Below are 17,523 nucleotides of genomic sequence, written 5' to 3' on the forward strand. Positions count from 1 at the left end.
TTAGGGACCCAAAAGCCATAAACACAAGCCGAAAATTGTTAATAGAGCGAATAGTGCATTTATAGATTTGCCAGATTTTTTCGGTTGGCCAAATTGACATTAATTAATACGCCCCAACTATTTGGCCATTAACATTTCTCTTCGAGTTTTTCTTCTTGGCACACTCTCATCAATCACAAACGAGATCATTAAAAGCCATTCAGTTAATGATCAAAACTCTTAATAGACTTATATGGTGCTATGGGAATTTTTAAAAATAATAACAAACGGAAAAATGCGTTTGTTGTTTACACTACACACATTCTCTCAGTTCGTTGAGAGTGTGGGTGGGAAAACCGTGTATGAGATGGAAAAGTCGGGGAAAGCAAAAATAAATTAAATGAAAACCGTGCGCTCTCACGTTTTTGCAAGAGATTCTTGGACGCTTACGCGTAGAATCGTATCTAGAGTATGGAATTCTATTTTTAATAAGGAACTCACGAAATTTGTATATTTAAATTTAATTAATTTAATTTAATTTAATTTATTTGTGCTTTATCCCTTATATATATATGTACATTTCATTAAAGCTAATGGTATAATTAGGTATTTACAGTGTTTAGCTAAGGCTTTCATCTGAAATATTTATTAATTATGTCTAGTTGACCTGTTTTTAGTTTTTTGTATAACAATATTTATTATTTATTAAGGAAAACAAGGGAGAAGAAAAACCTTAATTGACATATTTAAATTTAGATAAGTATGCGAGTGGCCAATTATCACAGGTGAGGAAATACAATTTCTTGACAAATATGATTATGTTCCATGTCTAGTACATCTACTGGAAATGTCTTTACTTTTATTAATTATTAAATTCAATCTCCATTTTCACCAGTAATAGTGTTACTTTCTATAAATAATATAGAATTTCCCACATATATATGCGTTCATTCACTCTGTTTTCCCCGCTATCAGCTGAGCAATCGGCAAACATTTTCACAACGCCTTGTTGGGCGCCATTCATTTGGTTTGCCACGACGCCTAGCTGGTCATCATTATGATAAAAATACACATGAATATATGTTAACAGTTGTGTATTATTTTTTTGTGAAATTTTTCGGCCCACATTAGCTGCCCAGCAGCTGATTGAATTGTGTTGGCCAGCAACAACACAAATCTGCCAATTTGATGATACTGCAACAAATGTGCTGCCTGAAAATATTATTTATAAAAATCTGAGAAAACCACATATATTTGATTGTGGCAGCGTCTTCGGAAGCGGAGGCACCAGCCAACCAGCCAGGCCACCACAAAAAAGAACATACCAGGTCGAGCATTGGGCCACCACCTTTTAAGGATGCGCCAAACAACGGAGCAGAATGCCGACGACAGCTTGACGTTGGCGGCGTGCGCGCTTGTTTGCCTTTCTGACAACCAGCCGCATCGCCAGCAGCTACAACTGCGGATACTACTACGGATATGAGCACGGAACACGAAGAAAAATATTAAGAGTTTCTGCAACACTGAAAAACTCATGTAGCTAACTCTACCAGGCACAAGACCCGATGCAAACTATCAAAAACCTTTACATATAGATAAGTGAACATTTATTATCAAACTAAGATGCAACATTTAACATTTGAGACACATGGGAAATTCGCACCTTTTATCTACATCAAAATGATACGCCTTTTCTTTCGGTGCAGCGGCAAAGTAGACTGCATTACACGGTGTATGGCAAAGCTGTATTTTTAAATTGAATATTGTGCCAAGAAAATATTAATATACAAGCATATTTATGAATCTTCTCAAGCATTATTTCGATATTTTTAATATTTAATTTGCATTTAATGCCTTTAATTCAATGCACATGTTTGGTTCAACAGGGCGTATGCGTGATCAATATATATGTGCAATGTAAAGAATACAATATGCGCTTTAGCAGCTATATATGCTGCATGGGCTTATAAGATTTCATTATAAATGCAATTATTTTATTACTACCTTGTAATGTAGCTCGATTTTTGATTATTTTTTTATTTTGTATGCCAATTATCATAGAAATGTCATATTCGCCACTTCAATCTCTAATCATGTTGAATTTTAATATTATGCACTTTTTTTCTTGATTTTTTCGTTTTTCTATTCCTATTTTCAGATCGATGAACATATTTAACGAAGCACAACTCGAAGGCAAAAACGCAGCTGGCAACCAACAAAAGTCCCCCGGAAAATGCGATGGCTCCGCGAAACTGATCAAAGGTGAGAGCCTTGAAAGGATCCTCTCGCACCCTAGTTATCTCCTCGTGAATCATGCGTCGCATGTCCAAATCACGAGCCCACTTTTGCATATGACCCGATTCGATGATATGCTGAACCACCGGGTTTATCTGGTGCAGCAGATGGTACTTCTTCGGCAGTAGCATGGTAACCAAATACACATAGAGGGATTCTCGGCGATCGAAGCAGTAGAGACGATCTCGTTGGATTCGCGGATTGTAGAAAGAGTGCTGCCTGGAAACAGCAACGGCGATATGTTCCTTTTGAGCTGCATCATTGAGGCAGTCCACTAAATTGTAGCACATCTGAAACTTTTCGCGTATGTACTTGAAGATCTTAAAATTAATTCCGATTAATTTCCTTAATTTAAAAAGGCATAAACTCCTTAGTAACTCACCTCCCCATCCTTGTTCAGGTGTCTGACATGCTCGGAGGTGCCCATCACGGTCATTTTATTGCTATAGATCTCTTGCAGAGTGTGGATCTGATAGGAACTACGTGGAGTTGTCAGTGTGCTGATCAGAAAACTCTGATATGTGTTGCTAAAGAAGAAGCCCATTAGAAAAGAAAGCGCAAACAATTGCCTTAAGGTAATTGGAAAATCCTGTGCCGGAATGGCCTGGTTAAGCAAGATTCCCAATACCCTCAAGCAGGTGGGGAAATATCCATTGAGATTCCGCAATTGAAAGCCTGATACGCGTTGGGCCAACCAAACAACCAGAGAGCATGTCACCACAAAGATTCCAATCAGGAAGCCAGCATCCGCATTGAAAGTGGCCACGAAATTGAAGAATCCATGTCTGCGCTTTGCCCTGGCCACACACCATGTGAGTTCGTCCTGGTGATAAGGAATGGAACTGGAAACGAACTGACTGATGCTCGGATCCTCATCTATTCCACCGACTATCATCTCTATTTCACTGTGGTTAAATATAATAATATAAAATATATTTATGTTAAATATTAATAAGATTACCCATCGATCAGTTGCTGAAAAAGGTGGTACAAATTGCTGTTTTCGCCCTGCATTTCGATGCTAACGTGCAGACGCTCGGCGATGGTCTGCACCATTTCGTACTCGATTCCACTCAACTTGAGCTTTCCACCGGACTGAGTTTCTGTGTCTGGGATGCCTCCATCACCGTCCTCCCCTGGATCAGCATAGCTTTCGTCCTCCGATTCTCCATAATTGGGAGATGTGTCGTTGTAGTCATCTCCATCCCCTTGCAAACCGTAGTAGTAGTCATCCACGGGTTGCTCCTCGCTGTTGCGAAAAATATATGGTTCCCATGGACGAAACGATGCTGTGAGAGGACATCCACTGAGGTCGCGTGGGAATTTATCCTCGAACTTGGCCCGAAAAAATTCCTCGATAATAGCTTCTGGCTCGGAGGAATTGGAACTCAAATCATTCTTAACTTCATCATCATCTTTTGCACTTTCAGGAAATTCATCAGTGTTATCCTCGTTATTGGAATCACTGCCGTTATCGTAGTTTGTTGCAGGAAATACACTTGTATTTTCAAGCGAATTATCAGAATAATCATTGTTTGGCGTTACAAATTGTCTTACCAAGTTCTCTTGTGTTTTTATAGAATGATAAAACCTAGTTCCTTCAGGATTTTCTTCGTAATCCAAATTTTCAACCGTTACAGTTTCTATTTCGGTTATATTACTCTCATTAGCTCCTTGACTAGTAGTAGACTCGGAATTTTTATCAAAATTTGCACCATTAACCCCAATAGGGAATTCATTTTCTACCTTATTTTCCGGGCCACCGTCATCATTCTCCTGGCCTTGATCTTCATCCCCCTGACCTTCATCTGCCTCCGCCTGGTCTCCATCTTCCTGCTCTTGCGGTCCATCTTCCTCCTCCTGGTCTCCATTTCCTTCCTCCTGGGGATCATCTCCCCCTTCCTGAGCTCCATCTCCCTCCTCTCCGTCATTTTCATCCTCGCTCTCCGGTTCTTCACTTGGATAATCACAGGCATCCAGTAGTTCCACAGATATCACGCGATTACCACAATTATTGTCCGGATGGTAGGGAAAAACTGTTTTGCCGTAGTAAAATTGGTTTTCCTCGCTCTGCCCTATAACATTCACGTTGAAGATCTTCTTGTTTATAAATGTAAGAAGAAGTTCCACCATTAGGTCGGTCATCTCCTCGTCCGTTTCCTCCAAACTGGCCAGATAGACGACGAATTGTGCCAAGGGATTCCAGTTGACCATACCTTTCCAATGCTCAAACACCTCATCTAGGTCCTCATCCTCCAGGTTATCCACAATGAGGAAATAGCACTGTGGCTTCTCGTTCATAAGAAACTTCGCTGGTGAAGGGCCCTCCCTGGAGTTCGTTATCAAAAGGCTCCAAGGATAATTCTCGTAATTGTTCATTCCTCTTAGTAACTGCTCTTCGATATTGGGCAACTGATAGTTGCGATTGATGCACAGTACTGAGCCCGAGAGTCCATCACCAGAATCGAAATACTTCCGCAGCAATGCCAGGACGCAAGCCTCCTGTCCTTTATCCTCGGTTTGAACCTTCATCAGATTTATTCCGAATCCGCGAACTCCGGAATGCTGACTCAAGAGGAACAGCAAGGCCGCCAACCAAAAACGTTGCTCAGGTGTGGACATGCCGCAAACGAATGACTGAGCCACGCCCATTTACCACGCCCCACTTGGGGCGGGTAACGCACTCGCAGCCCCCAAGGGAACCAACTCAGTTATTACTGCAATTATGTTAATTTTCCAATCTCTGGGCTTATTTGAGCCCCTCGGCTGCGACTTTTGGGCATGAATAATAGTTTTCCCCCCATTCTGCTTGGTTTGTTTGTTTAGGCCACGTTTTTTATGGCCCTGTCATAAACGCCGAAGCTCCAATTGAATTGCGACAAGTCGTATCTAAAAATCTCTCTGAACCTATATACCACAATGACTGCAACTTCAGTTAGATGAACTCAGTGTTAGCTTTTTGGTTTTCAGTTATTGGTATACAAAAATTATGCCAACAATAAATGAAAGTTGTTACGATTCAGATTTTCCCTGTAAAACAATTCAGAATATTTCTTTTGACGTACTTGCAAGTAATCTAACCATTTTAAAAGATAAACTACGACAACACTGACTATATTTTGACTATTTCTTACAACGGTCTGGTGGAGTCTTATCCATTTGACAATAAATACAAATTTGAGCTACTCGCGGGAAAAACGAGGCCTGACATTTTGGACGCATAAATTATAACGCACCGTATGTAAAAGAAAAACAAATTAAATAAAGCGCGTGTGCGTAAAAAACAAAATACACGACAACATGCGATTGAATTGCAAAATCATGGTGGTCACCAGATTTCAATCCAGCAAATTGGCCTCATTTTTATTTATCTCTTGGCCGGCAACATATTTCAAAAACGCACAATTTTTTATGGCTTGCATTGCGCAAGACGTAACATTTTCAATTTCCATATTCGTCATTAGCTGGTTATAAACTTTGAGCACTTTTATGGCTCACACCTTCACAAACATTAAATCCAATCTATTCTAAATCGGGACTATCTGAAACACTAAAACACTACAATTAGGCAATCAAGAGTCAATTATTGCAAGTTTGTTGCCAGAACGGTGTCTATAAGTTACTGAATTTGAATATTTTCCCAACCAGGCAGCAGTTTAAGTTGCATTTTATCGCCATGCCCGTTGGTAAAAGTTGAGCCAGTTTTCAATTCTGTGGTCATGAGCTACAAAATATGTTAAGTATGTAGAATATTTGAAATGCGTTGAACGGGCGAGTAATTCGACTAAGAGACGCTTCTTGTTATGTCTGCGTTCTCCTGTCTGATCTTAAATTTATAATAAATTATATTATTTAAAATGTACCACAAAAAAACCATAAAAACCACTTGCCTAGTCGGTATGGTAATTTGTTAAAACATATTTGTATCTGCAGCACAAAAGAAAATAGACTTGTTTTTTACTTTTGAATATAGATTGCGGATTAATGAATAAGTACATAAATTCAGACTGCGGGTTAATGAATAAGTACATAAATTCAATACATTTTTTCTTACTCTTTTAAATTAAGAGCACGTTATTTTGGCCGAATATGCTAAAGCAGGACTTAAGTGTTCAAAGTTATATAAATATTTTAAAATAATAATTTGCTCTCCAATTGATACGGTTACCAACCAATCATTGAGCTGCAATTTGTATATATCATAGAAACCTTAGAATGACTCATTTGACAAAAGGTATTCGAATTTCGCTATGCCACCAGCGTGCATTTCTGGCAATTTATTAGCTTGACGTTTGAAAACAAAGCTGGCATGCATGTCCGGCGCACTTCAACCCCTCTGTCCCCATATAGGTATAGATATAGTATATCGGATCAGTCTGGTCTGCCATACTTCGCTTTGGCCACAGGCGTCAAAGTCAGAGTCAGTTGCAGCACTTTTGGCATGGTGCTGACCTTCGCCAAGAGAATAGAAACGATCATAACTGCACCTAAAAAAAAGATCATTATCGAACATACATATAGAGCTATAGAAAAGAAAGTAAATACATTTAAAATGCATACCTTTGCAAAAATATTAATCACCTAATATCGAAAAATCTATTTCAGCTACACAATAGCACATCATTTTTCATTCATTCATTCATGCCAATATCTCAAATGACCCTCATTTATTTATTTCGGTGTCCATATGGGTAACTAGTGACCACACATACTTCAAGACTGATTTATTAAGCTTATGGTTGAGGTAATAATAACTCTCCAACCGCAATGCTTGAATTTTATTGGAGGATATTGATAATCCAGTGGTATTCACAATCGACTGAAAACGAAAGTATGGGCCGCACAAAATATACGAAACAATTGTGGCTGTATCTCTGTGAGTGTCTGTGGGAAACCGAAACCGGCTGTTGGCACTCCTTCTGCGGAGGTGGAGCCTTCAAGCCACATTGGTCTAATTGGTATAAATGCAGACCATTGCGGAAAACCAAGAGGCAAGCACTTAAGCAGGCCCATTAAAATCGCTTTAGAATTAGTGCTGATCGCGATATTAGTTGATTGAGATCCGGCGCCTAGAATGCTTGGCCCAAAAGGTCCCAGACCCGCCCGAGTGTCTAAAATGCTTACCAAATCCACCGAATTCATCAAGACCTTGTCGCCGATGACAGAGGCGGTAATAAAACTGTCAACGGGCGACAAGAGCTGCCTCCGTCCACCTAGATTGATTCAATTAAACTCACATTTGTGCGCACAGAATGCGCAAATGAAGCAATTGCACGTTGACGATGACGAGGCATTTGGAGAATTTGAAACCAGCGGACAGCCAGAAAGCCTCAATTTGAAACATATTTAAAGTTCATTTCGTAATGGACACAATGAGAGGAGTTATGTAGGTTATTATTTTGCTTTCATGTGCATGGAGAACAAAGTTAGACACATTATGATTGAGCCAAGTTTTAATGCATTTTTTTAATTTACCGAATCTACCCAGAATATGATCATATATTAAGGTACATTATTAAATTAGTAACATTATACGTGAATAAGGACTGCCCTTTATTATAAGTTTTACATATGCTAAATATTAATTTCATTTTTCATTTCTCCCGGTGTGTGACTTATTCCATCGTATGGCGATGCGGCTATTAATCTTCAGGTGTTCCAGTGCTCAAGTGTTCAAGTGTTCATCGTCACCGAGTCATATGGAGCGAGTGGCCAGCAGCAGACCTGGCGCAGATTTTGTTTCTCTGCGGATTGGTTACTTTCGAAACGGCCAAGCCAAAACGGCTAATGAGCATCGGTCCAGGGCGTTGTTGTGAAAGGAAACTCTTGATAGTTGTGATAGTTTTGATAGCCGCGAATAGCCCCGGGATAGGCACAAGCCACCTACGTTTCCGCCCGGCTCGCATGTCGTAACATCTGAATCGGATCGGATCGGATTGGATTACCCGGTTATATCACTGTATGCTGGCCATATCGGCTGACATTGGCCACAGCCTTGAACCTGCGTGGTTAGAACCGGTACTACATAAACGTTTATTTAGATCGTAACTTGGTATTAGCTTGGTGGTCCAAGTGTTCTCCGAAAATACGGCAATTAAGGAAGAGAGTCAATGGCAAAGTGAATGTCGAATGGGCTTGGCCCATTAGCATGTGTTAATTAGAGTAATCATCAATGATAAAGCCCCAAACGGCAGTACTCATCCACGCATTGGTTATTTCGAGATCAAGTAAACAAACTCCGTGTGTCACAATGCAAACAAATGCCAAATCGAGGCACTTAATGCTAACTTGGCTAATTCTGCCCGCAAACCAGTTTCGATATAGCGGCTGCAGCCACCTTTTTTGCATAACCCCTTTTAAGTGGGGCTTTTCACGATTTTTTTCCTTTTTTTGGGTTAGCGCACAGTCGACGAAAATTGTCGGCAGAGAACATTTTGGTGGATATTCAATTTGGGCCACCCGGGCCCCAAAAATTCAAATCGTTCGGCATACTTTCCATTTTCAAATGGGTGCAAGCAAGTTGGTCCCTCAAACGAGCCGGCTCTTTGGTCTCATGGGCTTTCACTGGCGCCGATATTGGTCAAATGTAAATGGGTTCCGCCAACATGTTATGAAACTCGAATCCAGTTCAGCTCAGTTGGACAACTCCGGTGGAAATCCAGTCTGTGTGTGTGTGCTCAACTCTAGCACCTGTCCTGCATTTGCAACTAGCGGAACGAAAGGGTAAACTCTATTTATAATTAAATGCAGTCAACAGAAGGCGGAATTTGAATGAAAGACAATCGCTTATCAATTGAGGGGCTCAGATTATTTAAATGCAGCTTAGTCTGACAACTGGGTAGAAAATCCAGTCCGTGTAAGCTGAAATTAATAATTTAAATAAAAATAAAAGGGTGGAATATAAATCACCGATTTGACTGGCCAATTACTTATCAACGGTGGGGGCTCTGAAAATGTAAATAATGCTTGCAATATTCTTAGCACAGCTTGAAAATCCAGTTAGGAATCTAGTTTTTACTAACAAGTAGGGACATTTTTTAAGTTAGCAAATTTAAGGGGATGTATAAATCTTAAATTTGACTGAGCAATTACTGAAAATATAAATGCAGTATTTTGTATGCCAAAATATCAATAAAACAAATATTCATTTGAGGCGAACTGGCCTTTCGAACTGGTTGTGGTATTTTAATTGCCAACCCAGTACATTTAATTTATAACTGTCTGTTTACCTTAAATTCCGCCGCATCACCATGCGGTACAATGGACTCTCCATTGACAAAAACAGCCAATGATATGCTGATAAAAATACACAAAATTCACCAAATGAGAAAATAAAACCGAATAAGTTATTTATTGGCAAGGCGATAATGAACTTGTAAAGAGAGTTAAGCACAATTGCCGCAGCAAATAACAACTGAGTTACAACAATTGGCCGTCGCGTTGCCAGCAGTCATAACCTGCAGACTTTAATGCAAATTTGCGGAAACTAGCACCACGGAGCGTATGAGTGATGTGTGCGCAGCAGAAAAGCTGCTCTGAATGTCCGCCCATCGAGTATAAGAGTTGCAGTGCAGCAGGAGTCGACCAAGTTGATAGGTTGTTAGGCCAATATAAAGCAACAAACAACCCACTCTTATAAAATTCGGTGCGCCTGGCAAACGGAACGCAGTCGCAAAACGGCAACCGCTACGCTCGGACGTGTCGCGCGATCAGTAAAAAGAAACAGAGTAGTAATTTAGGATTAAGTAAAATATAAAGCAGCCACTACTACTCAACAACCAGCTCCAGCAAGCTCAGAGTGTATCAAAAGTAAGCAAATGCCAGATGAAGCACAAATTGCCTCGGCCACAAAACAAAAGACTTAGGCAACGAACGCGCCGCGCCGATTGCTGCCACTTCGCGAAGTGCGGTTTCCAACGGTTAAAGTGCAAATTGCCGTGCATTTAGTTAACTGCTCGAATGCAGCTTGTGAGGCGTTGCCAATGCCACTCTCACCGTTTGAATTCCGAATCAAAAAATAACATATATAGAGCCCATCTGACTTAATTGGCAAATCAATAGCCGAAGCCAAGGGTATGCTGTTGCACATTGTAAATTATTAGCCAAATGCGCCAATCGCGTGTGTCAGTGTGTTTTAGTTTGGTTTGTGGCCAAAAGAAGCCGCTGCGGCCGGAGAACGGAACTGTGTTAATTAAGTTTTGTTGGCAAACGCATTTTTGTTTAGTTCGGTTTTTGGGCCCAATTAAAATCGATCGCTGCCGCAAAGTGCAGCCACTCTACGTGACTGCCGATCTATACTGGATTTATGACCGCATATCGATGTGCACATGTCTGCTGGCTCTAAGGAAGCTGTTACGGCGACCTTTTCCGCCGTTTGCAAAAATACAAAATTCACAACCAGGTGTTAATCAACCTTCGACAAACATGCCTTCCGCTCAACTCCGTCGCAGTTTTGTGGTTTATGAGAACACCGAAATTGGGCGATTCAAATAGGATCAAAGAATAATAGTACAACTCAATTGAAATTAAAGGTTTTCGGTCTCATGTCCATTGTGGAACGCGTGAGAATTCGCCGAGCAACGAGGTGCAAAACAGTGTAACGTTGTGATTCAGATAAGGCAACACACCATCCAATCGCATAGTCGTTGTGTGTAGTACTAGTTGGTGCAACTAGGTTGCAGTTATTTTTCTTAATTGCCCTCTGGCGTCCAATGGGGGAATAACGCTTTTCGTTGCGACACGTTTGGCTATGGAGATGTCTCAAAGGGACCCATTAATTAATCGGCTGTCCAAATGTGGCCCACAAAGTATGAAATTTCTTTTCTTGCGCCAATTGTTTGCGCATAGATTTATGCTCCCAATGAATAATGTAAATAATATTAGGCCTTTGTTTGAAAATTTCTTTAGGTCAACGTTTTTAATGGGGTTTTCATTGATATATTCGTTTGGCCTAGGCTTTAGGCCTAGATGCATAATAAAATGTAATATATTTTATGCATTTCGAAAATACATATCAATGCAGTACCTAGGAAATGACGAAATACTATAAAACATTTGGTGGGAAATCAGTCATCAATTTTTTAATTTAATTAAATTTACAAATTCTCTTATCACTGATCAAAATTGCATGTCTAATATGGCAAACTAGTAATTTTCCAAGGGTTACTGAGCCAAACATTTTATTAAACTGCTACATTGCAATAAATAATTTGGCCAAGAGGTTTCTATCGTGCAGCCAAGTGGTTTTCGGCATACGCTTTCGAACCACTTCGTGCTGAAATTTAATGGACAAATTAAACGAAAATTAAGCGAAATTTCATTGGGCTGCCACAGCTCATCATCGTGAATGGCTATCAAGCGAAATGCGCACTTTAGCCAAAAAAAAAAAAGTACATATAATAACATGTAATATAAAAACAAGTGGCTTGGCGTTTTGTGGCTTGTAGCTCTTGACTTGTAAACTTTTTGTATGCGGTTTGTTCCGCTTGCCGCCCAGTGAGCCCAATAAACTAGTGACAAAAACCTCAGTCGAGTTTTCTTCTTCACATTTCATCTCTGCATTTTTTTTTTGAGCTGCGGCTTTGGGAAACCGCTCGAGTTTCCGCTCGACGTTGCACAAGTGTTATGTAAAGTGCACAGGTGCGCAGAAATAAATCTATTTTACGCATGTGGCGCCGGGATTAGCCTTGACTTTTTCACTCTTTGTTTTATGTAATTCATCAAATGCCAGTTGCTAGCTTGAAAATTACAAAAATTCAATTATCTCTAACTGCTTATCATGGCACGGGCCAATGAAAGTTTCATGCAGCACGATGGCCATGTTTCTCTGCAATTTGCCAGAGCCAAACGAGTCTAGGAGTTGCCTCCGCCAGTTAATAGTATATGTTTTGAGCGAAATCAGAGACAACTGCCCACAGCCAATTGGCCAAAATATTCAAATGCCTCTGACCAGTGGGCAGCAAATTAAAGTGTCAGTTCCTTATGTCTCCGCACCAACCAAAACTTGCTGAGCAATTAAAAAAATGCATACGCTGGCCGTTACACTGCAGAAAATCGAGTCGAACACCTAAAGATGGATTTGGGATATATTATACTCCGATATTCAAAAGTAAAAAAAATGTTATGTTTTTTTCTGAGTGCTGAATGTTAAGTGCAATTTTAATATGCATGTCATGTTAACTGATTTTAATAAACATTAAAACTAACACGTAATGATGGCTAATAGTCAATAAATAGCAAATTGATATAGAAAATGTATCCAAATATGTTTTTTAATGGAAGTTTGTTTCTTGAGACATGACAATTTGAATTTTTTATTAGTGCAACTCTTGCAACTGATCATTGAGATCGTGTCTGCGAGTGGGATACGACTGGCGTGAGAAATAAAAGCACGCCGCAGATGCAAGCGCAAGTATCTGATGGATGCGGACACTTCAATCCGGACTGACCCGGCTGCATTGCGAACTCATTTAAATACAATCGCCAATCCCACTCCGCATTTTCCAGTCTGCACTCCACAATCCACAATCCGCATACCGGCTTCGGCACCGGAATTGGCACATTTACATGTAATATGTATCACCGAGAATATCTTTTCTGCATTTGGTTAGAAAGGCTTCTGATTTGACAGCTAACTAACCTTATTGGTTCCATTTAAATTGAGTGAATTGGCTGGGAATTCCATGAAATAGTTTACGGCATTGTATGTAGATTGTAGCTCACCAATTAAAAATGCATCGTCTGCAATTGCTTAAAACGACTTGCTAATCGTTTGGAGCTAATTCATTCAATTGCACGATCCAGGGATTCTGATATTTCGCCTATTGATTATGCATTTATTGCATGTGGTTTTCAAAGTCTCTACACTGCAAATAAAATTTCATAAAATAAGGTAAAAGTCGGAATGTGATTTAGAAAAAGATAAGCAGTATAAAAATAATATACACATACGAAAATGGATACTGTAAAATTGAAAAAAACTTTTTCAAAAATTTGTTCATCTAGTTTCAGGTATAATATTAAGCACGGTGTTCATAAAAAAATGTAGACCACGTTCAAAGCCAAATATAGAAACAACCTTTTCGATTGAGAGATTATATTTAATATTCATACAGATTTTCGAAGGGTTAGACATTCATTAAAGTACAAAACACGCTAATGCTTTCATTAATAACAATAAAAATCGATTTTTATGCTGGGAAAATTTGTGATTGCGATTTCCTCCCATGACGATTGTCCGGAAATAGAAATGATAGATAAGCCCCAGCAGAATCTGAATTGCAGCAGTTTCAATTCTCGACTTGCAGTAGCTGCAACATCAAGTAATTCTGCTTTCTTTGCTCTAATATCTTGCAGACCTCCTCTTGCCATGATTCGCATCCTAGTTGGAGTGATTTGTGTGGTCCTTTGGTCGCCGGTTAGCCAGGCTCTAACCCCTGGCTTGCAGGTGGCCAAGCAGTGGAAACTCCTGCGCTATAACTTCGAACCTCAGGCTCCGGTCTCCGATCCTAATTTCTACAATCCCCAAAATGTTCTCATCACGGGCCTGGCTGTTACGGATGATCGGATATTTGTGGCCACGCCAAAGCTCTTCTCAGGAGTACCCTCGACTGTGAGCTGGGTTTCCAAGGCCCAGTTCGGGGATTCCCCCACCCTGAACGCCTTCCCCGATTGGACCTTCTCCAACACAGGACGCAGTGACTTCAACTGCAGCGATCTCATCCTGACTTCGGTTTACCGCCTGCGTGTGGACTCCTGCAATCGCATTTGGTTGTTGGATGCTGGAATATCGAGATCCCTGGAGGATTACGAAATCACCTGCCCGCCAAAGATCCTGGTCGTAGATTTGGCAACGGATCGAGTGGTGAGACGTATTGATTTTCCCCCGGAGGTCCTGCGGGGAGAGTCCCTGTTCACCAACATGGTAATTGATGAGACGACGGCCAAGGGATGCGATGATGTGTTCGTCTATATTACCGACACCGTGGAGCCGGGAATTATTGTGTACGACAGTGGAAAGGACGTCACCTGGCGGGTATCCCATCCAGCCATGTATCCTGATCCGGACTTCGCACAGTCCGAGATTCATGAACACCGCTTTGTTCTGATGGACGGAGTGGTCGGTTTGACTTTCGATGAGCGCACAGGTGTGGTTTACTTCCAACCTTTGGCCACGGATAGGTGAGTCAACTATAAACGAAAAAAAATTTGATAGGTATTTCAATCTTTGAGTAGAAAACCAACCCAGTCCATTCAGTCGCAAATTACCCTCAAAATACATAGAAATACCTTTATTGACTTAAGGTAATTGGTCACGTAGCTTTAGGAAGGTATGATTATCTTTAATGCCTTACATTGCCTTTCAAGTTTCAATGCTAGCTTAACTGTTGAAATAATGAACATTAAATTAATTCAAATAACTTCGAGTTATGTTAGGCTTCTCACAACCTAAAATGTATATGAACGAACATAGTTAAAAAAAAGAAATATACCATTATATTATTATATGTATAATAAGTTTAGATTTTAAACCCAAAATTAGTAATATCTAATTTTGTCTCTTTATTTTCCAGAGTTTTCTCCGTGCACAAGAATGTCCTGCGTGCGGGTCCTTTGCCAGATGGCAAAATGCTGGATGTGAAACTCGTAGGCAAGAAGAGCTCCCAGGGCATTGGCCTCGCCGTGTCCCCGTTCGACAGCAGCCTGATCTTCAGTCCCTTGAGTGAAACAGCCATCGCCTCATGGAATCCAACAACAAACCAACAATCGGTGCTGGCCTTCGATCGCGATCAGTTGCAGTTTGTGGCCGATATCACCACCACGAAATCGGAGCCGGGTGTAATCTATGCCATAGCCTCGAAGTTCCATCGCTTCTTCCTCAAGAACCTGAATCCCAATGAGTTTAACAATCGCATTGTTAGGCTGGAACTGCCCGCTGGAAACTCGCTGCTGGGTCATCGAGTCGCCCTGCCCGCACCACCCACTCACAATAGTTTGTTGAACTACGGCGTTTTCAATACTCACGGTCAGGCCTCGACGAATGCCCTGCAAACGTACTTCACCAGTCCGGCGCTGACCACGCCCTTTACCACCAAATCGCCCTTTAAGTTCGAGACCGGCGGCATTGTCAACTATGCTGCTCGCAATCCGTTTACAGCTTTGAATCAGGGAGAGGCATTCCCGCCCAGCAAGGCGACCAGGGACAACTACCAGCGGTCCTACTTGGACACCCTGGTGGGCACCACCTCTCCGGCGGCCACCACCCGAGTGGTTTCGGTGCCACCCACCGCCTTTAGTGGCCGCCACAGTGGTTACTACTATCAGCGGTCCACGAGGTCGGTGGATCAGCAGTGAAAGACAACTCGCGTACACTCTGCGTATACGCAATGCTCGCAGCAGCTGATGTAAATATAAAATGTAAATTGAATAAATTATTTTTATGACATATCTGCTCATGTGTATTGATTGTAAGACTTGTACCTTAACCAAAGTTGCTGTGGAGCCATATAACGAGTCATCAATCTAAAAGTTTGAGTGGCAAGTTCCTGTTTCGAAGCCTGCAAATTTTATTACCTATCATGAATTCAAAGTTCAAAAACCAACTAATCGGTGTAAAACCCGTATTCCGGAAATCTATAGATTATGAATTGGTCGCTTTTAACTTATGGCTCTAACAAATAATATTTATAGTTTCTTTTCTCCAGCAAGAAAGCTACAAAGTCTGATTAATGCTGGTAATAGAAACTACAATTTATTACTTTCAAACCAATTAATTAAACGTTAATATCGCCGGCGACACTTTACCGAGGATTATTTTCGCATTAGTATGCATTGAATGGCAGTGTCACAGCTCAAACGATTAACAAAGACATTAACTATAAAGTCGGAACGAGTCTGCCACCTGTTGCAGATTAGTGTGGTAACAGATATGCCAAATGTGGAACACGGTATTAGAGATTGGTTAACATTTGATACCCTGGCAAGGTGATAACCCAACTTCCGGCAGTTATTCCACGCATCGTTGGCTATAAATATTACTTAATTTGGAAAATAAATATACCGTATATTAGCACTCTTCTCGAATTGAAGGCAATGTAGAGTAAGGTCAAATTAAATGTGCGAAGAATATTAAAATTAAATTTTTGCCAAGTTTGCCAAATTTAGCGACCAGTTTCGGTCATCACACAGTATTCTGCTTTAAATGCCATTAATAATTTGTGTGGCCAAAACCGGTCGATTGGCAGGCGTCGGTGGGATTAGATAGTACCGCCCGCTCCGGGCAGTAATTGATGGAAAAACAAGAAACAAATTGCACAGGGGCAAGGTGGACAGATCTGCGAAATTTGCATGCAGTCAGGTGTGTGGGATTGGTTAATTGATTATGAATGTGATTTCGGGCAATCAGTTGAGACACTTTCTAATACAAGCAATTGAAATTAAATATTTTACAAGCTTATATTTGTCACACAGATAGGTTATTTAATTAACAATCGTTTCCGAAAATATGCAATTGGTTCTCTTTATCTGTAATTTTTTACAAAGTTGAGCACACTTACATTACAATCACAAACCGGGTACGTATTCATTAAATATACATTTCAGAAAAAGTCCACTAATAAAATTGGACTATAAAAAATATAAAGGAAAAGTGAGTGACGAGTTCGAACCCGTAAAAATTTTATAACTTTGCGCCCATTCAAATTGAATGCATAACCCCGTCCATAAAGCTTTGTTTAAATATTATGAAAGCCCAAACAAAAAAGGTTGTATTAAATGACCAAAGCGGACAGAATGTCCAAATTGACGAAATGATTTTTGATTAATTAAACAAATTAAGCCAAGTTACCGTCCAATGCACAGTCGTTGCACTCAACTGACACTTAAATGAGGCGTGAAACGACAGCCAAACTAGTTTTTTGCCACATTTAATGAGTTTATTTCTCCATTTTACTGGTTTGTGGTATAATTCTAAGTGGCACGCGCCTCCACCACATTAGTTTTGCATATAAGAGGCAATGGGCCATTCCGATCATAAAGCCATAAGCACCCGATGATTTATTTATTGGGGACTATGTGTTCATTTAGCATGTTTAAGATTATTGTGTGCGATAATTTGCTTCCGAAAATTTCAAAGTCATTCAGGCAATTAAGTTTTACTTGCAGTGGCAATTTTCAATTGCAACGGCGTCAAGAGTGCAAAAATATTTAATCCAAAAAGACATATCCGACATAATTCATTTGCTGTTAACA

The 17,523-nt window shown here is 40.3% G+C and overlaps 2 protein-coding genes across 2 annotated transcripts; one reads left to right on the top strand and one right to left on the bottom strand.

Annotated features, from left to right (window-relative positions):
* Nucleotides 1-1,953: 1,953 nt before the first annotated feature.
* On the bottom strand, nucleotides 1,954-5,543 carry LOC6728215. Its single transcript, XM_016175246.3, has 4 exons — nucleotides 3,990-5,543; nucleotides 3,236-3,689; nucleotides 2,657-3,179; nucleotides 1,954-2,594 (listed from the first exon to the last, which is right to left on the bottom strand). Exons 1-4 carry the CDS (start codon nucleotides 4,924-4,926, stop codon nucleotides 2,067-2,069), a joined length of 2,442 nt encoding a protein of 813 aa, XP_016034854.2. The 5' UTR covers nucleotides 4,927-5,543; the 3' UTR covers nucleotides 1,954-2,066.
* Nucleotides 5,544-9,926: 4,383 nt separating this feature from the next.
* On the top strand, nucleotides 9,927-15,720 carry LOC6728216 (major royal jelly protein 1). Its single transcript, XM_016176793.3, has 3 exons — nucleotides 9,927-10,083; nucleotides 13,630-14,454; nucleotides 14,847-15,720. Exons 2-3 carry the CDS (start codon nucleotides 13,643-13,645, stop codon nucleotides 15,625-15,627), a joined length of 1,593 nt encoding a protein of 530 aa, XP_016034855.1. The 5' UTR covers nucleotides 9,927-10,083; nucleotides 13,630-13,642; the 3' UTR covers nucleotides 15,628-15,720.
* Nucleotides 15,721-17,523: the final 1,803 nt, after the last annotated feature.

This window comes from Drosophila simulans, chromosome 3R (assembly GCF_016746395.2).
Source record: "Drosophila simulans strain w501 chromosome 3R, Prin_Dsim_3.1, whole genome shotgun sequence".
NCBI lineage: Eukaryota > Metazoa > Arthropoda > Insecta > Diptera > Drosophilidae > Drosophila > Drosophila simulans.